General features: G+C 40.3%; 1 protein-coding gene across 4 annotated transcripts in view; it reads left to right on the forward strand.

Moving 5' to 3' along the window:
• Nucleotides 1-23,356, forward strand: part of LOC131027979 (bifunctional riboflavin kinase/FMN phosphatase) — an 81,254-nt gene that overhangs the window by 23,139 nt on the left and 34,759 nt on the right. For 2 of the 4 annotated variants that reach the window (XM_059221323.1, XM_057958081.2), the window contains exons 1-8: nucleotides 14,483-14,546; nucleotides 14,684-14,749; nucleotides 18,854-19,499; nucleotides 19,612-19,844; nucleotides 19,938-20,090; nucleotides 20,200-20,600; nucleotides 20,726-21,125; nucleotides 21,230-21,720. In XM_059221323.1, coding sequence (XP_059077306.1) covers nucleotides 18,889-19,499; nucleotides 19,612-19,844; nucleotides 19,938-20,090; nucleotides 20,200-20,600; nucleotides 20,726-21,125; nucleotides 21,230-21,720 — 2,289 coding nt within the window. In that variant the 5' untranslated portion in view covers nucleotides 14,483-14,546; nucleotides 14,684-14,749; nucleotides 18,854-18,888. Of the gene's footprint in view, nucleotides 1-14,230; nucleotides 14,362-14,476; nucleotides 14,547-14,683; nucleotides 14,750-17,956; nucleotides 18,446-18,853; nucleotides 19,500-19,611; nucleotides 19,845-19,937; nucleotides 20,091-20,199; nucleotides 20,601-20,725; nucleotides 21,126-21,229; nucleotides 21,721-23,356 lie in introns of those variants that run through there. The other 2 variants (XM_059221324.1, XM_057958082.2) reach the window with 2 other exon arrangements.

The raw sequence follows: 23,356 nt of genomic DNA on the forward strand, positions 1-23,356 counted from the left end.
GAAGTCATCCAGGTCAAATAGGGAATTCATGCTTGGAACAGTGTCTAGATGTCATCAAAGTGCTCAAATGGCTCGAGATCACAATTGCCTAGGGTCAATTCTAAGTCTCTGAAAACTTTCTATTTTTAGAAATTCTGCTTTTTATGTTTTTTTCTTTTATTTTTTATTTTTGGCACTTTGGAACCAATTCGGGAAGCAACTTTTTTGGGTTACTTTTTTCTTTTTTCTTCTTTTTTGAAAGTAGACCTAGGGTTGGGTCCCTCAGGTCATGGCATCAGTGCCCATGTCTTCAAAATAAAAAAAATTATGTCTCCAAGTGTAAAATGCAGGGTAAAAACTCCAGGCTAGAGTTTTGTTCAAGATGTTCCAGATAGACAACATGGCAGATCAATCGTCGACATGGAAAATCAAACTTGAGGATGGCAGAGATGGAAGGGATTCAAACGTGGCACATGGCTAGACCAATGTCAAGTCCGCCCTCGAAAAGCATCCATCCACTTCGCCCAAAATTCTCGCCCAAGGTTTGGACATGTCTGAAGAGCTTGCCAAAATTCTCGCCAAGGTTTGAACACTTCCGATGAGCTTGCCAAAATTCTCGCCCAAGGTTTGGACACGTTCGAAGAGCCTGCCAAAATTCTCGCCCAAGGTTTGGACATGTTCGAAGAGCCTGCCAAAATTCTCGCCCAAGGTTTTGGGCACGTCCAAAAAGCCTGCCAAAATTCTCGCCCAAGGGTTGGACTCGTTAGATCAGCTGTGAAATCCGCCCAGCCAAGTTGCACAACGTTCGGCACAAGTTGAAGTCTGCCAAGGAGAAAATTCAGAAAATTGGCAAAGTGTTGATTCCTTGGAGAATAAAATTTCAAAATTTGGTTAAGTGTCAAGGAAATTCCCTAAGCAATAAGCAAATCCGCCCAAGGAAGATGAAGGAAAATTTGGCTAAAGTGTTGGTGGATTGAAAGAAAAGTTGAAAATGTCCAATCTATGATGAATTTCGCTCAAGAAATGGCCAATCCAAAGTCCGCCCAGCTATGTAAGAAAGTGGCAAGGCATCTACAAAGTCCGCCAAGGAAAGAGTCAAGAAAAATGTCTAAACACTTGTCAAGTTCGCCCCACCCAAGGAGAGAGAGTAAGGTTGGATGGCGAGACAAGTCTAAAGTCTACCCAGCTAAGGAAGGTGTCCAAATATTCATGAGGTTCACCTATGGTTGGAAGACTATGAAGTTTGGGATAGACACAAAGATGATCAAGTTCGCCAAAGAGAAGGAAAAGATGGCTTGAAGAGGTTAAAGTCCGCCCAACACCTAGAGAAGTTGGCCAATCAACTTACACATGACTAGACATCTACAAAGTTCGCCTAGAGGAAATTGAAGGTAGCAAGGTAAAATGGCACAAAGTTAGTATGCCCAAACATGTGTAGAGTTCGCCATGACTAGAAAATGATGACAAGATAACCAATTCGGCCTAGCAAGAGACCAAATTCGCCATGAAAGAGGAAAATGGCTAGAGGAACAGACAAATTGGACAAGAAGCATGAGATCCACAATTGAAAGATCAATCAAGATTGAAAGAGTTGGAAAATAAAGCTCGACACCTAAAATATTTTTTATATTTTTTTTCCAACACTTAGAATTATTTTCAAAGGGAAAATAAATTCAACACTCACATAAATTTTCAAAAACTTCAACACTTGAAATTTTCTGAACACACGTGAATTTCTAAAGGCTCTTTGCCAACACATTCACCTACCCAAGGAAGCAAAGGAATTTCCAAAGTCCGACCCAAGTGTTGGAATTTGCCAAGAGAAAATAAAATAAATAAAGCTGGCTAATTGTGGAATTTTCCACAACAAAAGAATCAAAATTTGACCAAGTGTTGGAAAGAAAACAAGAAGAAAGAAGAAGAATAAAGAGGAAAAGTAAAGAGGAAATGAATAAAATCCTTGTCTGAGGGTGGAGTTTGTCCTACTTAGCACAAGCCAAATTCAGAATTGAGGGCAAATCCACAGGCAAAGTTCATTTGAGCATAGAGATGACCAAAATCTCGGCTAGGTGTTGGAAGGTTCACATGAAGGTGTCACAAAATGAAATTGAATAGCCAAAATTTGGCAAAGTATGGGAAATACTTCACAAAGAAAGTTCCAATTTCCTCCATTGTGGCATAGGCACAGGGGAGTTCTCCAAATTTAGTGCACATGAAAGAATTTCAAGGCATCAAGAAAGGAAAGTCTTTAGGCTTGGCGAAAATATAGAAAGAAATTCCTTGGAGGATTTCATTTACAATCCCAAATCTATTGAAGCAATCAGGGCAACTTCTTGAAGGATTTCATCTCCTGAAGAATTAAAGACAAGCTCCCAATTAGAATCAGATGGTGGCAAGAAGAGTATTCCAAACAAATTTCCATGCTTAGACAATTTCTCAACACAAATTGGAGAATTCAGGGAGGACATTCAACAATCAGATTGTTCCAAGTCAACATGTCTAGGTTCAATGAACCTGACTTATCCAGAAGCTTCCAGAAGGCACACTTCACAATGCAACAACCTTCCATTTTATTATTGGTTTATATTTAGCAAGAAGGATCAGATTGTTCCAAGTCAACATGTCTAGGCTCAATGAACCTGACTTATCCAGAAGCTTCTAGAAGGCACACTTCACAATGCAACAACCTTCTATTTTATTATTGGTTTATATTTAGCAAGAAGGACAAGTTTCTCAAATGTAATTTTCTCATTGGTTGAGGGGTAGCTAGTTGTAGCAAACACTAATTAGGGTTTTATTTTGTAATCACAACCGTTGATTTGAAATCAATCCTGGCCATTGAATTGTAATTGGGGAGCCTATAAATTGAGTTCACCCCTCATTTGTAAATCATGGGAGCATGTTGCAAAACATGTTGAGATAAGCAAATTGTTGTTTACGACTGCCGAAGTAATAAGTAATGCATTGTTCAAATTGATGGTGATTACTTCTCTTATTTTGGAGTTTGCATGGTTCTTATCCCTCATCACAGTTTAGATTTTATTTCATGTATGTTAGACGAATGCAAGATTTGATAAGTATTGATTTATGGTGAATCTTCCGCTCATACTTTTGATGAACAAATGATTTTTGTTCATTGTGTAAAGTTAGTCCGAGCTTACTTTGTGGATGCTTAACTTCTGTCTGGATGAATATTGTTCGATTTGATGGTAGTTATTCATGACGTGAAAATCATAAGCACATCCCTTGAAGATTGCACCCACTTTGTGTAGTTGTCCTACCGTGGCAAACAAAGTGTTGTTATTGGGTTCACCTAATCAATACCGTCACTTGAATTCTTAGGAATAGATTAGAACCTCTTAACCTTATCTCCTTTTCAGTTTTCTTGAAGTCCATGATCCAAGACCCAAACGATAGAGCTTCATTGTCTAGATCTTCATTGTGAATTGAACGAGCCAAGCGTAAGTCCCCCTTGTATTTCAGCATACATAACCAAGGAAGCTTCGCTTGTTCGCACATATAAACCTTGGAGTTGCCGTGTGGTCTTTCTTTGCAATCTTGGCACACGTAGTGATTTTGTTCAAGAGAGGGTAGAGTGTCCTTGACATTGTATTCTAATGTTCGGTGAATGATAAAACGTACACCAACAGAACCCAATATAGATAAATTTCAAATTGGATGGTTCCCTAGTTAGCTTGGGAATCTATGATCATGGGAATCATATCCTTACAAGGGTTATGAGACACCTTGGTGGAGCTGTGAGTGTAGCTTAGCATGGATTGTTGTCCAATGATTTGGGAGATTATTGATTCGGGAGTTCAAGGAGGTGCTAATTAGGGAACTTGGGAATTCAGCTCAGAAGCTACACCTTTATGAAGTTTTCAAGTAGCTTGATGGAGTTCTACTTGGTGTATGGTCTATTTTCAAAGTAAATGGCGATTTCATGGCTTAGGGTATTTTTAGTTTGATATGCTTATGTTAGTTTGCTTTGATTTTTAGTGAAGCCTTAAAGAGGGGTATTAGAATAATATTAAATAATTATTAGTAGATAAGGCTGGCGATTGTAATAAAGTCACCTTAGTCAATACCGTCTCTTGAATTCTTAGGAATAGATTAGAACCTCTTAACATTATCTCCTTTTCAGTTTTCTTGAAGTCCATGATCCAAGACCCAAACGATAGAGCTTCATTGTCTAGACCTTCATTGTGAATTGAACGAGCCAAGCGTAAGTCCCCTTGTATTTCAGCATACATAACCAAGGAAGCTTCGCTTGTTCGCACATATAAACCTTGGAGTTGCCGTGTGGTCTTTCTTTGCAATCTTGGCACACGTAGTGATTTTGTTCAAGAGAGGGTAGAGTGTCCTTGACATTGTATTCTAATGTTCGGTGAATGATAAAACGTACACCAACAGAACCCAATATAGATAAAATTCAAATTGGATGGTTCCCTAGTTAGCTTGGGAGTCTATGATCATGGGAATCATATCCTTACAAGGGTTATGAGACACCTTGGTGGAGCTGTGAGTGTAGCTTAGCATGGATTGTTGTCCAATGGTTTGGAAGATTATTGATTCGGGTGTTCAGGGAGGTGCTAATTAGGGAACTTGGGAATTCAGCTCGGAAGCTACACCTTTATGAAGTTTTCAGGTAGTTTGATGGAGTTCTACTTGGTGTATGGTCTATTTTCAAAGTAAATGGCGAATTCATGGCTTAGGGTATTTTTAGTTTGATATGCTTATGTTAGTTTGCTTTGATTTTTAGTGAAGCCTTAAAGAGGGGTATTAGAATAATATTAAATAATTATTAGTAGATAAGGCTAGCAATTGTAATAAAGTCACCTTAATGGCAAGTGTTTTTTTTTCTGCTTTTTTAGTTTTCTATTTTTAGCGTTGGGTGAGTCATGTCATGTTTATCCTTTTGCATGGTTTCATTCCCCAATGTCTATATAAGGAGATGATCCTCTTTGTGATCGGTATCTATTATTTACTAGAATATTTAAATATTGTGTTATATTAATTTTTACAATAATCTTGACATTGATGGTGCTAGATTTATTTTGAGGAATGATAAAGGGTGTTTTGAGAAAGGAGGTTCTTTTTTCTTGGGTATTGGCATCAATCATGAAGCTGAATGGATGACAATCATTGAAGGGCCTTATCTTACTAGGAAGTGGGTGTTTAGTCCTAAATGTATAGTTGGTGAATAATATAACACAGTACTTCTTGCACGTACCAAGTATTCATGGAACAGAACAAATGTACATCATAACATAAATGACAAATGATAATAATTAGACCAGAAAGTTATATCTTTATTCCAATGTCCAGAATTGTCCATACATCCTCCCCCTGCCGAGGTTCCAACCAAACAATATATAGACCCGACGGTTGGCCAAGTTGCCAACCCTCACCAACTCCCAACTACCCGATGGGAACCTCTCGGCAACAGCAAAACATAAACACACATAACACACTTATAATTATTATTCGTACTAACATACGTTTTTACCCCTAACATTAGCCCCCCCAAAAATGTAGTTGTCTTCCAGACGACTCAGACAAGAGAAACTGAAATGAAAAACATAGCTAAGACCGAGAAGAGGGAGGAGGCGTCCCTATAGTGGTCGCGGTAGGAGGCTGCTGTCCGACCTGGAGTTTCAGGTTCTTTTCTGCCATTAACTGTCGTTCCCGAGCTTTCTTTACCATGTGAGCAGCTTCCAGTAGCTTTTTATCTTTTTGTTCCAGCTATGAAGTGAGTGTCACCACTTGGGTTGCTAATGCCTCCAAGTCACCCGTACCAGTTTTTGTTGGTACCGTACCGGTTTTTGCCTCCAAGTCACCTGTACCAGTTTCTACTAGTACCGTACCGGTTTTTGCTGGCACCGTACCAGTTCCTATTGGCATCGTACCAATTTCTGTTGTACCAGTACATGTTGGCACCGTACAAGTTCTTGTTGGCACCGTACCAGTTTATGTCGTACCAGTACATGTTGGCACCATACCAGTTTCTGCAGACACCGTACCAGTTTCTGCTATTGTCGTACCAGTTTCTGCTGTCGTCATACCAGTTTCAGTTTTTGCCAAAACCGTACCAGTTTTTGCCGAAACCGTACCAGTTTCTGCTGCCGTCGTACTAGTTTCTGTTGCCGCCGTACCAGTTTCTGTTGCCGCTGTACCAGTTTTTGTTTCTGTCAACATCGTACCAGTTTTTGCTGCCGACGTACCAGTTTCTGCGGTCGTCGTACCAGTTTCTACAGACACCGTACCAGTTTCTGTTGTCGTCGTACTGGTTTCTGTTCCTGTTGCAAGTACGGCCAAACTGATCTGTGGCAACGATACCAGTCGTTGTGCCGACGGTTCCCCCTCTCAAATCTTTTGGAACAACACCCCCACTGGTCGTACATCTCCCACTGGGCTAGCTACTGCAAGCGCCTCCTGAGGTACCAGGTGTGTCGAGGCTAGTTTCGAGGGTGTAAATTTCACCCTCGTACTCTTCCATTGCGCTCACAATCCTTTTTGTTGCTCCTCTTCATCTTCTTCCTGTTGCCATGACTCTGTTACCTCTTCCTCCTCTACAGCGGTGTGTCCTGACAGGTGGAACCCTTCATCCCCACTTTCCTGTTCTTCTGTTTCTTCCACCTCCTCCGAATCCTCTGCGCTGCTAACCTCTTCAATTTCTACAGATGTGTCTAGTTTCCTCCTCTTCCGTGTGGGCTGTGTTGTGTCGCCAAGGATGTCCAGGTGAATGTAGTAGTACATGGTGGGTTTATTTGGTTCAACCCGTTTGCGAGGTTCAAAGGTTCCCCACATTTCTGGTGGTACTTGCACGCGTATGGCGTCCAGGAATAGGCTAATAACATGATGGCACATGTATAATGTCTTGTATTCCAGCTTGAAAAAAACATGAATTTGTTCTGCCAGAAGTTGTCCTTTCGACCCGGTACCAGTGATCGTCGTACCAGTACCTGAACCTGTCATACTAGCACCAATTACCTGTACGACGACCTCGTTTGTCCCTAGTGCGGCCTCCTCTGCCATTGTCTGGTTTGCCATACTGGTACGGACCATTGGACCAACTGCTGCCTCTACATTGTACGGATTAACTTGTGCACTTTCGCTCCCTGGTCGTACGACCTCTTCAACCTGTGCCAACTCTTCACTTAGCTTCACATCGATGGCACAAATCTCTGCACAGATACCCTCAAACTTTTCATACAACCGCTCCCTGCGTGTACAAACACCGTGAAGGAGGGGATTGTACGGATCTTGCACGTACGGTTTGTCTATTTTTTGATCGTACAATCTTTCTCCTTTATCTGTTGCTAGTCGTACAAGATCGTATGACTTAGTTTCCTGTGGGTGCAATGTTCCGCCGTACGGTATTCCTCCTCTTGCAGGTCGTACATCGTACGGGCTATGCCAGTCTCCCTTCTTTGCCGATCGTACACCGTACAGATAACTCAAACACTCCCTCGACTGGCATACGTCGTACGAGTGATCTAGTACGGGGTTCCAATCATCCCCTACGGGTCCTCGTCCTTGCCTAGATTGATTTTTTCCACATCCCTTTCCTCGTACTTGATGGGTTTATCCCGTTCAAACTGGTGGGTTGGCGTGTCGTCCATCCGTGCCATTCCCTCTTGGTATCTACCGCACTTCGGGGAAAAGGATTGTTCTTCCATCCCGCCGCTTGATTCTCCTATCTCACATATTTGAAGCATGTGACACTCTAGGTGGAAGACCTCATAGTCCTCCATTTGCCAATGAAAAAGTCCCGCCAGTGAATTGGTTCCCGCCAGTGAATTGGTTCCATCCTCAGAACATTCGTCCAGTTCCAACACTCCTTCCTCGTCGGGTTCTTTCCCTCCTCTGTCTCCTGTAGAACCCCACTCCCATCTATTTGAATCTTCCGAGTCGGAGTCCGATGACATGAGCTCTTCGCTAACGGACTGGTTCCTTAGATCAATTACATACTTATGATCGTCACTCTCGATTGAAAGCGTATTCCTTTTCCAGTTGTGGTTAGCTTTGGCCATGATCAGCCACCCCTTCCTAGAAGAGCGTTGTACGCTTTCCTTTCCAAAGGGATGACTACAAAATCCAGAAGGAAGTGTTGCGTCCCAATTACCACCTTTTGTGCCATGAGGGTGCCAAGGGGTTTGATGCCGTGTTGATCTGCACCGACCAGGTGGAAGGTTGGTGGCCATAGAGTCAGCTTGCCGAGGTTCCGCCAAGTTTCCTTCGACAGTACGTTGACTCTGGACCCACCATCAACAATGGTGTTTGTCAGCTTTTGTCCCAATATATCCATCTCTACCACTGCGGGTTTCCGTTTGACGCCCACCGCTAGTAGCATAGGGTTCATGGCATCAGTACTGGATCCCTTCACCGGGTCTGTACTAGACTTTTTCATTGTTTGGTGTCCCTGACCGATGGTAGTGTCCCCGGTTACATTTGTCAGAGCCATCCTTAACTGTGGCATGGTCTGTAGAAGGTCTGACACCCGTACGGGTATTGTGGTTTGTAACATCTGCTTGATGATATTCTTCTTTGGCTGCGCTCGGACTGGTGTATCAGCAACCGGATGTGAGGCCCTCTGCTCTCCAGCCATCGCCCGCTCGATATCCGCCCTTGCCTCCTGGAGTCTTTCTTTTTCTGTGCGAGGGTTCGGGTACATGGCTTTCTTGTTCTGCAACCTTGTGATTGCCAGTACGTCTTCTCTTGATCCCTCCACATCGAGCATGTTCACCCTTTTTTGTTTTGGACAATCTATGTCCTCGTGATTTCCTGGACCGCACCATCTGCACAACAGACTTCCTACATCACCTCCGTTTTGGCATTCTCGAGCAAAGTGACCCCATTCGTTGCACTTCCTGCACTGAATCATGGGTCACCCCTTCCCGTCGTATTGAATTCTGCTCCTCGGTGTGTTATTATTGGATCTATTGTTACCCCGATTGTTTCTGTACCCTTCAGGTGAGGCGTCAGAGTTTGCTGTTGGCTTTGGCGGTGTCGCCGGCGGTGTGGCTTGGTCGGGTTGGGCGTAGAGCACTTGTGTGCTCCGTGCTTTCAAGTTGTACGGGCATTCCTTAGTGGAATGTCCCATTACTTGGCAGATGTCACAGAAAACTTTACGGGGACAACTTCCTTTAGTGTGTCCTTCAATCTTGCAGTCAGTACACCATAGTTCTTTTCCTTCCCTACCACTTTCTTTGTCACCTTTTAACTCCTTCATCATCCTCATCATATCCTTCCGGAGTGCTTGCACGGTTTTGGATCCCTCGTCACTGTCTTCGTCCGTGCTGTCACCATTACTGGTCCGTCGCTTCTCCCGGGATGTCTTGTTTTCACTTTCAATATCCATGGCGCGGTTGTATGCTTCATCGTATGATGGCGGAGGGACTACTTTCATCGTCCTTCTCAGGAATGGTACCAATCCTTCCACAAACCACCGCTTCTTGAGGCCATCTGCCGGTTGGTTCTCCATTTTGTTAAGCAATTCCCTCAGCTTTTTGTTATATGCGCGCACACTTTCGTTTTTTCCTTGTTTGGTGTTGTAAATTTCCGCCACAATCTCGTTCTCATCCCGTAGGAGTTTGAATTTTTCCTCGAAGGCCTTCTTCAGATTGCTCCAAAATGTTTTATGCTGAGCATCAAGGTCTGTGTACCACTCAATAGCTATTCCTCGCAGAGTGGCCGGAAATGCCTTCACCCAGTAGTCTCGGTCGTCTTGGCCATTTGCTTCCCAGATGGTGACGCATGTCTTTCAATGCCGTACGGGGTCCTTTGACCCATTGCCCATGAATTTTGAAAGTTTTTGTTTCTCCGGGGTGCGTGCTATCGTTCTTTTCTGTGCGGTTTTATGTAGTGCCTGGAAATGGCTATATGTCGGGAAGGTACTATGTGTCCGGAGGGTACTGTACGCTCCTGGTTTGGTTGGGCCCTTGCCAACCGGGCTTTGGTCACCTTCATTTCTATAGTCCCTCCTTCCCGGGCTTTCCGGATCCGATCTTCCTATTTTGATGCCCTCCGACAAGGACAAGTTTTTAATGCCGGACAACGTTGCTTCGAAAATAGTGGCGATTTCCTCGTGCAGGTCTCGTACCGCCTCCTCTCCTTGTTCGGAAAATTCCGATTGGGTGCTTTGCGATTCAGTTCTGGAGTCTTCTTCACTTGACGTCGAGTGTGGGGCCTGGTCGGCGAGATCTTCCTCCGCTACGTCTGGAAGTGGCAGGTTCCTAGCGACCTCGGCCAACTCCTTCCATGTACACGGCTTTGCCTCTCCCGACTACGACTCCAACTCACACTCCGACTTCTGCTGTGTTTCTCCGGACTCCTCGAGTTGGCAACCTCTCTTAGTCGCCGTCTATTGTCGGCCTGTTCTTTTATGCGGAGAGATCGCCGTACAGTTCCCTCATTTACTCCTTCGGTAGCAGTGGTACGTCTGTCTTTGTTCGGTCGTAGGGGCATCAATTGCCAGAGGTACGACGCTGACTGGCCTCCCTCTCCTCTTCCTCCCTACGACTCCGTTCCTCGTACCATCGGAGAACTTGTTGCCGCTGAAGTTCCTTTGCCGTTTCCTACCTTTGGTCTCGGAGTGCAATCAAATTCCTAGCGAGTAACCTTGGAATACTTCCGAGTAGGTCAAAGACGGGGGTGTTGACGGTGAGTTCACCACGTACCGTACCTTCCGAGACGGCTCTCTCCTGAGCCTCTCGCCGTACGTATTGCGTGACCGACACGTCCCACAACTCCACCAAGTCTGTCGTCAACTGATCCTCTCGTTCCTCTTCCGCGGTACTCTCTTCGTGCGTGTCGCTGTCCACGACAATTAATTGTTGGTTAAATGGTCGGCCCATTAATTGCTTTCGCTTGCCGCTATGGTTATCTCCAGGTTCGTTTAGGCAACGGTGCCAAAATGTTTAGTCCTAAATGTATAGTTGGTGAATAATATAACATAGTACTTCCTGCACGTACCAAGTATTCATGGAACAAAACAATTGTACATCATAACATAAATGACAAATGATAATAATTAGACCAGAAAGTTATATCTTTATTCCAATGTCCAGAATTGTCCATACATCCTCCCCTTGCCGAGGTTCCAACCAAACAATACATAGACCCGACGGTTGGCCAAGTTGCCAACCGTCACCAACTCCCAACTACCCGACAGGAACCTCTCGGCAACAGCAAAACATAAACACACATAACACACTTATAATTATTATTTGTACTAACATACGTTTTTACCCCTAATAGTGGGATGTAAGAATTGATTTTGGAAGGTGATTCATTGGTGGCTATTCAAGGGTTGATTAAAATGGACTACCCAAATTGGAAGCTGAAATATTTTTTGGATGAGGTGCTTGGTGTCTATGAAAGTTTTGATGCGGTCCTTTTCAATCATTGCTATCATGAGTGCAATAATGCGATTGATTTGCTTGCCAATGTTGGTGTGGACTTAAATCCTTTGACTTGTTTTGTGGCTAATTGTGTGGATGAGTGGGATGACCTTGCCACTATTTTAGAAATTGATTTGCCTCCATTAAAGGTAAGAGTAAGGGTCCCTATGGTTTTATGTTTGATATTTGTTCTTTGATTGTATTTCTCTCTTGCTTCTCTTGAATGTAATGATTATGTGGCTTTAAGTGTGGTGATGCTCAATTTATTTGGGAGTTGGTGATGAGATGGCAAAGGTATGTTGGCAGGTGTGTTGCTTGATTTAATTAGCTCATCTCATTCTTAGCCTTGTGGCCTTGCATTACCTTGTTTTGTCTATATGAGTTTGTTGTGTCTTTGTTGCATCGTTTGTGGCTATTGGTGGGCTTGGTGATTCTTTATGTTGGTCTTTTTTGGGTTCCATTCTCTATGGCTTGAGCCAAGAAAAGATCAAAGTTTGGGGACCCTCTCCTTTGTGGGACTATTTTGGACAATGTGCAGCCAAATGATGTATCCATGTACATATGAATCCCTCACAAAGAAGAAATGCCTCAAGAAAAAAGATAGAGAAGCTCCCCTAAAGAAAGGAGAGGAGAGAGAGGAAGACCATGTAGCCCTCGCCCTCACCCCCAAATGTGTAGCCTCCCACATGTTGAAGAAGATGAACTATTGTGGAACAACTTTTCTTCCCGTAGGAAGAAAAAACTCAAGAAACTATGTAGGAGGTCTTCCCATTCCAAAAAGGAATAAGAGGGAAGAAAATGTAGGATAAAGAATCTTTGGATGTTGCTCAGATGTCATCATGTTGGTGCTAAAAAATCAAACTAGGAGTTCTAAACCTGATTGAAGGAAGTATCCTTTCAAAACTATGTGGAAACAAATGGAGAATAGATACCAAAGACAAGGAAAGAACAATTGTAGAATCACTATTTGTAAACAGGAAGACTAAGTCCTCAAAGGTGTCCTCAAGATTCGTTAGGTTGTATTGAACAGACAGATGTGAAATATTTGGGAAGTAGACGTCCCAATGAGGTAGATCAAGAATGATATGAATTTGTTTCAAAGAATTGATGGAAACCTTTAATAAAGCAGTACTAAACTTCGATTGGGCAATAGATGATGAGAGAGGAATTTCATGTCTTTATAACCTCATTCGATGAAAGGACATGAAGATTAAGATGACCATATTGCTCATCTTGAAAATTGACCATACTAGATACTTGAGTCTGAACATCAGTTGAAAGATTGTTAGAGGCAGAATTCGAGAAGGTATAAACTGTAGAATGATCATCTACCTCCCCAACTGCAATGACATCATTTCTCTACAAATCTTAAATAACCACATAATTATGTGTAAACTCACACTCTTACCTTTCCGATTATGTGTAATATGATAGATAGATAGGAGATTAGTTCACAAGGAACGCAAAGGACATCATTGAATGATCCTTTGCCCATGTCAATAGATCCTCTCCCACATACACTCGTAGAAGTGCCATTGCCCATAGAATATGAGGCATGAATCAAGTTTCTAATGAAGAAAACATAGTTTGTGACAAAGCCATATGATTTGAATCTCTAGAGTCAAGAAGCCATTTCCTTGAATAAGAACCTGCAATATCAACAAATCCCTTCCACTTATGCTGCTCTAACTTTTAGAAGAAGATGAATATGATGATGAACCTTGCAACAAAGTTGAAAGCAATTTTATATTATTCTTTTGCAGAAGATGCTTCAGCTCATTAATCTATTTTTGCATAACACTGATGTTCAACATGCCCAAGTTTCTTTCAATATACACATTTGGGCTTATCATTCCTAGACGAATCCATTTCTAAGGGAGAGGATTTAGAATTTGATTGTGCTCTTTCTCTTTTTGGTCTTTTTTTGTTCTTTAGTTTCTTTTCAAGATTCCTTGTTTTTTTCTGGCCCTTAGGCTTAATTGCCATTGATGCATGTTACTTAGAAGACTTGATGAGGCACATTTGAATTAGCTTTACTTCTTGAATCAGAAGATTGCAAAATGCATTAAAGGTAGGCACAACATATGCAACTCCCATAGAAAGTCGATGTGTATGAAAGCTAGAAATCAAAACTGAATATTTAAGACCAATCTTAGATAGCACATTTAGAATCAATTGCAAATCTTCTTTATCTATCTTACATACAATCATTTAGCTATGAGATATAATACTGGATATGTTCAAAGCTGTTAGGATCAAGATTCATCAAATCATTATCAATTTAATATCCTTGAATCTTGTTAGTTTTGCCATACAAATATTTAGGTGTGTCCAATGCTTTCTGAGGTGTTGTACATGATTTGGGATGATGTTGTAAATCAAGGAACACAAATATGCAATTGTAACCAAGAGCTCTATCATAATTCTCTTATTACTACTACGCTTTAGCATCCATAGGTTCAAGCTTTGTTTCATCTACATACTTAGAATAACCAAAATTCCTCAGATAATTCCAGGCTGATGTTTTCCATGAGGAATAGTTGTGAAATGGTTCACTTTCCGGCCTAATAGTGTGATTTTCCTTATGAAGCCAGCATGAAAGAAGAGATCTCACCATTAAGTATAATACCATATGAAGAAGCTGCATGGTATCTAAGATCATTTATTTCTGCACTTTACTTTCTTTCTGCAATCCAATTTATTGGCTAATTATAGTACACATCAATTACTGTTACTGACAAGGTAAGGGCTTGGTTAAGTGCATTAGTAGTACGAAACATGTTACAAAAAAACAGGCTAGGCAATTTTTCTGGATGACGTGAGGCTTCTGACTTTATTAATTGCAGGTGGTCTAAGGTGAAACCTCTTCCTGGTGCTGTTCGGCTTATCAAGCATCTAAATAGTCATGGTGTAAATATGGCACTGGCCTCCAACTCACCAAGGACGAATATTGAAGCAAAATTATCTTATCAGCATGGTTAAGTCTATCAGCTTTTATGATGAAACTGTTTTCTTTGTATTCTTGACATCCTTACTGTTAGCTGTTGGGTTTTATTTGGTGGTAAAGTGAACATGTTCACTTGTATTTTCAGGTTGGAAGGAATTCTTTTCAGTGATTATTGGTGGAGATGAAGTGAAGGAGGGCAAGCCATCACCTGATATGTGAGTTTCGTTAGACCTTAAGGAACATTGATGCTGAGTTGGTTTCAACGGTGTCTATGTGAGTTTCACAAATTAATTGGTTGAAACTTTGACCAACATAATAAGCTGTCTAATATTGTTTTTATTTGTGACTGCAGATTCCTTGAAGCAGCACAAAAACTACAGACCAAACCTCTAAGCTGTCTTGTAATTGAGGACTCACTGTAATTTATTCAAACTCTTTTTTTACAGGAAACTTAACAATGTTGCTATTGCTGAACTTTCAATGTAGATAAACAGTGAATCCCCATTGGCAAATTTTCAATACTCCACCGATAGTTTTTGTTGCATTTTCTAATATGTCATACTGAGAAATTTGTAAAACACATATATTAGAAAGAACACACCATCCACTGCATATTTTGATACTTATAAAGATTTCCGTACTAATTTATATGGTCTCTTGATAATAGGAACTTAGATTTTGGTATTCATCTGTTCAAGATGCTAATTTGTGTAAAATAAAATCCTTTTAGCTTCAACTTGGCATTTAAGAATTTCACAGGAAGTCTGCACACAGTCCTGCTCCTATGGGCTCTGCATGTACACTCTTATTTGTGACTGAAGATAATTATTAAGTATTGCAATAAGCCCTAAGGGTATAGATTTTAGTCCAAACATTATAAAAATATGACAAAAGCAATATAACAACAATCACTGGGGACATACGCCCTCATCATCCAGCCTAACAAAAACAAAATGGAACTGGAAGTTTGAATAATTACGTACCACAACAGTGAGAAGGTACTGTAGGACATCACCACCACGAATTTGCATTACTGATCTCCACTATCAAGTAGCAACTGGCCTTTGGAGCAAGCCACAGATGTTCGTTATTCACTTGGATTTCCACCAAACATTGAAATATAGATGGCACTTGAGATTTGCAGCAGTCTCTCTAGCTTGGGAACCTGACTGTTCAAACAATATAAACAATGAAAATCTGAACTACTGAAGTAGACAGTTTCTCCTTAATACTAAATAAGTCGGCATCCTGGATAATGCATAGAGGGTGTTAGTTTCACTTCCATCTGTTTTCCCACTCTTGCATTATAGTTCTGTTGGACTTTGAGCATTTTAGTCTGCCCCCTGTTGCTTGGTAGCGAGTGTTTTCAGGTACTTCATATCCTTAGAATAATTCTTAAAATCTTTACGAGAAAAGGATATCAAATAATGGTCCATCTTTAACTGGTTAGGGGCACATTGAGGTTTTGAGAGGAGGTTGGTAGTCTTAAAGGACTCAACATAACTAACTTTTGCTTCTAGTAATCTCTTTGCAAACCTGCTTTTTCCACCTTCATAAATTCAATGCTATTGCAATCTACTGGAACACCTTGTAGTCTTCCATTTGCCAATGGAAAAGACTATTGAGGGAGTTTGTCTCATCTTCAAAGCACAATTTAAACTTCAAGATCCCTTCATTCTTTGACTCTTTAGTACCCTGGTTTCCACCTTTGGAGTACTCATCTTCAGAGTTTTGAATTCGATGAGGCAAGTTCCTTGCTTATCACTTGATGCTTGAGATCTATCACATATTTTTGGCCTTTAATTTCAATGGAAATTATATTTTTCTTCCAATTGTGATTGGCTTTGGCTGCTACCAATCAATTGAGACCTACCAATTCATTGTGGACCTTCTTTCGCCAATGAGATTACAATAGAGCTCAACAAAAAGGATGAGTTTTTCAGATGAATACCTTTTTTGCAATCAGTATGCCTAACACTTCTATGCAATATTGGTCTTTGCCCACCAATTGAGGTCGGAGGCCAAATAGTTGGTTTACTGTATCTTCTCCAAGTATCCTTTTGAAGAGCATTCACATAAAAACTGCCATTTACAAAAGTGCTTGCGAAATTTCTCCCAAGCGTCTCCATGTGCACCACTATTTCTGTGCTCATCATAGTAAAGAGCATAGGGTTGGCTTCTATTTGCCTAACAATGGGGCTTCAACTACAGGTCATATCTTTGATTCTTGTTTTCCCCATTGTTTGCCCCTCAATGTGTTGTCACCTACACCATGTTGGGGCTTGGGTACAGTAGTGGTCATGAAATTCTCAGGTTCTGGAATACTTTGCAATGCATCTACTACTGTTACATGCACTGTAGTTGTAAGACTTGTCCTGCATTTGCCTTGTCCATCACAAGTTGATTGGTCCTCATACTTGTCTTATCATGGGACTTGCTTTCATTCCTTGACCATTTGGGGAGACTTTCCTATGTCTTGGTCTGATTGGGATATCAAGTTTTCTTTTCTTGTGTTGTAATAATTACCATTATTTACTTTTCATCAGCAACATCAATTATATTGACATTCACTTTAGATGTTTGATTTAGGTAGTTGACATGATTATGATTCTGGGGCCCACATGATCTATAAAGTCTGGTATTATTCTCATTTATGGGACAATCTCTTGTGAAATGTCTCCACTCATTACAGATCCCGCATTTTATGATCGACTGACCTTGGGATTGGTATTAATTTTGACTATGATTTCTACCTTTGTTATTTTGATGCCATTTGTTATTTTTTGTTTCAGCTTTTCAGCAGTGGGTGGTGTCAATTGCTTCTTTTGTGTAAAGAGTACTTGCACAGCCACAGTCATGTTCTTTACGTTTGTACAGGGAATTCTTGATGAAATGTCTTGTAATTCTTGATCATTTTCTTTAGGTGTTTGGCTTTAGTGTGATGTTATCTTTTTCCTCGTGTTCAGTACACCATAAATCTTTGACTTCTTTCTTTGTGTTTTCCTTTAGATTTCTATCAGGATCTTAAAATAAGACCTGTTTTTTTAATTGTAGCAAAGATGAATATTAAAAATTGCTCATAATGATGTTTATGATAGAAACATACTTTAAAATACGACAAGCATAAGATTAGAGTAACTTCATTGTCAATTCTCGTGTTTCCTTGAGTTTTTGGGATGGGGGGACGATTTTTGGTGATGGTAGGAGATGCTAGGGGTATATATATGTCTATACATATACATACATATACATACATATATATACATACATATATATATATATACATATACATACATACATATATACATACATACATATATATATACACATACACACACACACACACACACACACATATATATATGTACATACATATATATATATATATGTACATATATGTACATATATATATGTATGTACAAACATATATATATATATATATATATGTATGTGTGTGTGTATATATATATATATATTTGTATGTACATATGTATATATGTATGTACATATATATATATGTATATGTATGTGTGTATATATATATATGTATATGTATGTGTATGTGTGTATATATATATGTACGTACATATATATATATATATGTACACACATATATATATGGACACACACACAAATATATATATATATATATAAACCAGAGTTCCGTGACTCGCGGCGAGTCACGCGAGTCAGCGGGCCGAGTGACCTCCGTCGGGTCACGGCGACCCTAACCCGGGCCCGGACGAGTCACAGGGTGTGACTCGCCTGACTCGCCGAGTCAGCGAGTCACCCCCTGACTCGCCGAGTCCGAGGGTCGTGACCCGGCTGGCGCAGCTTGCAAAAAGTGGACGCTAAAACAAAAAAAACATAACACATTTTTATTATGTTTTGTGCCGTTTGCCTTTGTTATAACCTTAAAAGGGATTGCCATTCAGTTTTATGAGTGGAAGAGAGGAAAAAAGAGAGGAAGAGAGGAAAAAAGAGAGGAAGAGTTTTGCAACCAGCTGAGAGGAAGAGGTGAAATACTTGCACAAATCACATTGGGGCAGCACTACAGTTGCATTGAGAGCATCAAGGAGCTCATTTCAAACACTTGTCAACAAATTTGAAAGAGGTAAGTTTTAATTTTTATTGATTTTGTTGGTTTTTTTTCTATATTATGGATTTTTTCATTTTTAAAATTTTTTTTTTTTAACTTCAGCTTTCCAAATCTATATTGCTGCTTGCATACTTCAATGATTCAATCACAATGACATAAATAGAACAATAGCATAGCAAACCCTAGACTTTTTTTTTGAAAAAATTGTATACATGTATTTATAATTTTTTCTAAAAAAAATCTAGGGTTTGCTGATTTTTCTAAATTGTTAATTTCTTTCTTTGAAATTTGAAAATTTTCAAGAAAAAACACAATGCACAAATTAGTCTTTGCTGATTTTTTTTAATTAGTTTAAAATTTTAAATTTAAAACTTTGTCAAACACAATGCTCAAATGGTGATTTGTAAAATTGTCTTATTGCAGCAGCCCTCACGTTTTGAAAACAATTTTTTTTCCTAATGGCTCATCCTAATCCTCCACCTAGGAAACATGGTCAAAAAGATGAGGCATGGAAATACACTGAAGAATTCCCTGGTAGACAGAGAAATCAAACCAAGTGTATGTTTTGTAAGGAAATTAACCATGGGGGGATAAATAGATTAAAATATCATATTGCTGGCATACGTGGTCATGATACTGAGCCTTGTGACAAGGCAACTCTCGAAGCAATCCGTTTTTGTTACGTCCTATTAGAAAACTTTGAAATACATAAGCAAACCAAAAAAAGACAAAGAGAGGAGTTATGTCATATTGGTTCCCCTCCATCCACATCCGCATCCGGCTCCACATCCACAGCTGCATCCATAGGTTGTGTTGGAGAGGGTCCTTCTATGCCTCCCTTTTGTCCTAGTGCTTCTGCTAGTGCCAGTACTTCTATTCCTACTCCTAGTCACACTTTTGGTCCTAGAGTGCGAAAATCCAAGATAGACAATTTTTTTGTACCACGCACTACTCCTGGCGCACAACCCTCGCTTGAGAGCATGTCTTGGAACAAGGAGGTCCATGATGCAGGAAGAAAAGCAATTTGCAAGTTTTGGTACTTCTGCAACATTCCATTTATTGCAGTCAGGTACTTTTTTATTTGATTGTTTTAAATTAAAATTTAAAATTTTATGGTTTGAATTTGAAAGTTGAAATTGAAATTGAACTTTTCTTATTTATTCTATTTCAATTTGTGACAGGTGTCCTTATTGGCAAGGCATGATTGATGTAGTAACCATTTGTGGGCCGGGGTTTAAAGCCCCTAGTGATACTGAGTTGAGTGGCCCTCTCTTGTTGGAAATGGTGGAAGATATGAAAGTTGACCTAGAGGACCACCGCCAATCTTGGAGCCAGAAGGGTTGCACCATCATGACAGATGGTTGGACTGATAGGAGGAATAGAACACTCCTAAATTTTCTTGTTTCCAGCGGAGGTGATTGATCATTTTACTTCTCTATATGTATTGTGATTGAAATTGAATAATTTACATTCTAATTTATTGATAATTAATTTGTTTTATTTTTAGGATCCACCATGTTTTTGAAGTCCATCGATGCTTCCTCACATGTCAAAAATGCGGCATACTTATGTGAGGCTATTGAGGAAGTTATAGATGAGGTGGGGGAAGAAAATGTGGTGCAAGTGGTGACGGATAATGCAGCAAGTTATGTTGTTGCAGGTAAACTTTAAAAGTTTTCTTTTAAGTTTTAAGTTTTAACTTTTTAACGTTTAAATATTAATGGTAAAATTTTACATCTAATTCTTTAACTAATTTAAAATTGTTGCAGGAAAACTTTTGATGGAGAGGCACCCAAAAATCTTTTGGTCTCCATGTGCGGCCCATTGCCTTGACCTCATGCTGGAGGATATAGGTAAGCTTGGATGGGTGAAAGAATGCGTTGAAAGGGCCAAGAATATATGCAAATTTATTTACAATCATGCATTGGTCCTTAGCATTATGAGGCAATACACGGGGGAAAGGGAGTTGGCTCGTCCTGACATAACGAGATTTGCCTCAAATTTCCTCACATTGAAATCCTTGTTAAAATCAAAGGCATCTTTGAGGCGCATGTTTGTTGGTGAGGAGTGGACTTCCTCATCCTATGCTACGACCACTGCAGGGATGGATGTAGTAGATTGCATTTTTGATGAGCCAGGTTTTTGGATCCCTTGTGCAGAGATCGTGCAGGTAATCTTATAAATTTATAATATTATATGCATATTTTTGTTTTGTTTGCATTGTGCAACTTTGCAATTTTTCTTATTTTCATGCACACTTGTGAGTTAACTATTTTTGTTTAACATTATTTGCAGGTCACTGAGCCCCTAGTAGTTCTCCTACGAGTTGTTGATGGGGAGAAGCCCGCTGTGGACTACATATATGAGGGCATGGATAGGGCCAAGGAGGACATTAGATCCATATATGCTGGAGTTGAGGATAAGTATAGGCCCATTTGGGACATAATTGATAGAAGATGGCATAACCAACTTCATAGGCCCATCCATGCAGCAGCTTATTACCTCAATCCATCATTTCGTTTCCGTGCTGATTTCAAAGCGGATGAGGAGGTTCTTAGCGGGCTATATTCAGTAGTACAACGGATGGTCACTGATACCACAACTACACTTCTTGAGATGGATGCATTTAATAATGCATCAGGGGCAATCTTTGCTAGCCAATTGTGCAAAGAGGGTCGGACAAAATTGCAGCCAGGTAGAAAATTCTAAAGTTTATGACATGCATTTTAATTTTTCATTTTATAATCTACCTTTAAAGTTGGAAATGAGACTAATGTTTTTTTCTTTTCCTTATCTCAGATAGATGGTGGCAAATGTTTGGGCCTTCAACCCCAAACCTTCAAAAAATTGCCATCCGCATATTGAGCCAGTCGTGCAGCGCTTCTGGATGGGAGCGCAATTGGAGCATGTTCGAGCAAATCCACTCGAAGAGGCGAAATAGATTTTCTGTGGAGAGGTTGAATGATCTAGTCTTTGTTCATTACAACCTCCATCTCAGGACCAGACAGATTTTGGACGATGACTCCTCTCCGATCACTCTAGAGGAAGTCGACCCCGCGTTCGATTGGCTCACTGAGTCCACCGATCTAGTCTTCACTGATGAGGACCTTGAGTGGGTTGACCAGGCAGACAGAGAGGCTGAGGCTGTGGCTATGGCAGAGGAGGAGGATAGAGCACGATCAGGCACAGCAGCTATGGCTACTCAGACTGGCACATCACAGGCAGAGACTATGGCTACTCAGTCATCCAGGACCTACCTTAGACGCCTTTGTAGGAGGCAGATAGACGAGGTTGAGCCTGAGCCTGAGCCATAGACTTGTTTTTTTTTACACTTTACAGTTAGATATATGTTTGGGAACATTTGAAGTCATGGATTTTATATTATACATTGGATAACATTTATAACTCTATATATCTATGTTTTCTAATTCCTTCAGCTACAATTTACATTTCTACGCATGTGATGGATGTATGTTTATGTATGTGATCAAATTAGCTTCTATTTGATGATGTTATAGTGTCTTTAAGCTTAATTCAATAATGGGTGTATGAAACAAGTTTCAAATCGTTAAAAATCTCTAAATTTCAAGGGTTTTCTTATTTTGCCAAGTCGTTGCCGAGTCATTGCCGAGTTCGAGCCGAGTCACGAGTCGAGTCAGCCTTGCCGAGTCAGAGCCGAGTTTGAGTCTGGGAACTTTGATATAAACATAAATTTGTAAAAATATTCTTCAAAAACATGCATAATGGTATAATATTGAATTCGGGGAACATATTATTGAGTTCTTTCATGTTACATAGAGTCTTGGAATGGTGGGACAGGGGGACAAAGGGCCTTCATTTAGGGATGAAGACTTGGGTCTCTTCCTTGTGAGGTGCACACCCTTGCATGCCATGTATGCCTTTGCATGGTGTTTTCAAACTTTGTTTTGAACTTAAATTTTTTTTCTGTTGCACTAATTAACAAGGTACACACCTATAAACGTGGCCCATTGATAGATTCATATGCATTTTAAACCCTTTTTCCAAGGCACACACTTCAAAACCAAACATGCACTTGTATATGGAGTTGGACATTTACCCTTGTTCCATAGAGATGTGTCCTCCCCCAAAATTGGACATTTCTAGGATGAGGCCATTAGGGAGACATGGGGACTTCGGGGAAACATTCCCTTGCCATCCCACCATTGCTACCATATGCCTGGAGATGTTTCCGCGATGTCTTCTCAAAGAGGGGACATTTTTAGGGTATTTGCTTGGTTTGGAGTTGTTGAGACTCTAAGACATTCAAAGATCTGTAGGGCACTCCCAAGAATCTTCTAATGGCACTCGGGACTCCTAGGAATCCCTTGTAGAAGATCAATGAAAATGTCAATTTAATAAAATATAAAAATGTTTTTTGGATTGTCGTGCCACAAACCCTAACCCCAATGGTCTATAGGCCCCACCTACACCCTAAGTAAAAAATTTTGATGAATAGGCTTTTGAGTCTCATTCCAAATCACTCAATTTTAGAAATAGGAAGGACTTGGTGTTGTTGAAAACAAAGTGATATAATAGTGAAAATGGTGTGCACCATGGAGGTTTGTGTGGTATTGTGATAGGGAAGCACTACAGGCGTTGCCTCTCGACCTTGATACATCTTGCACTATGCCCAAATCTAGGCTTGTGGTCACCTCATCCCTAAGACTCTTCCACTATGTTTCCTACTCTCAAGACTCTATGGAACTTTGACATTTACCTTTAATTTGAAAATAATTTGTTTTTTGATAATCAAGTGTACCACTATATTTGTTGCACATAGGACTTCAATCTTCTCAATATGAATTTAAATTTTTTTTGATATAGCGTGCACCATTTCTCTTGGTGCACACTTGTTCATTGGCTTTCCTTTGAAACATTTTACTTTACTGTATTTCAAGGTTAGTT

This window comes from Cryptomeria japonica, chromosome 5 (assembly GCF_030272615.1).
Source record: "Cryptomeria japonica chromosome 5, Sugi_1.0, whole genome shotgun sequence".
Lineage (NCBI taxonomy): Eukaryota > Viridiplantae > Streptophyta > Pinopsida > Cupressales > Cupressaceae > Cryptomeria > Cryptomeria japonica.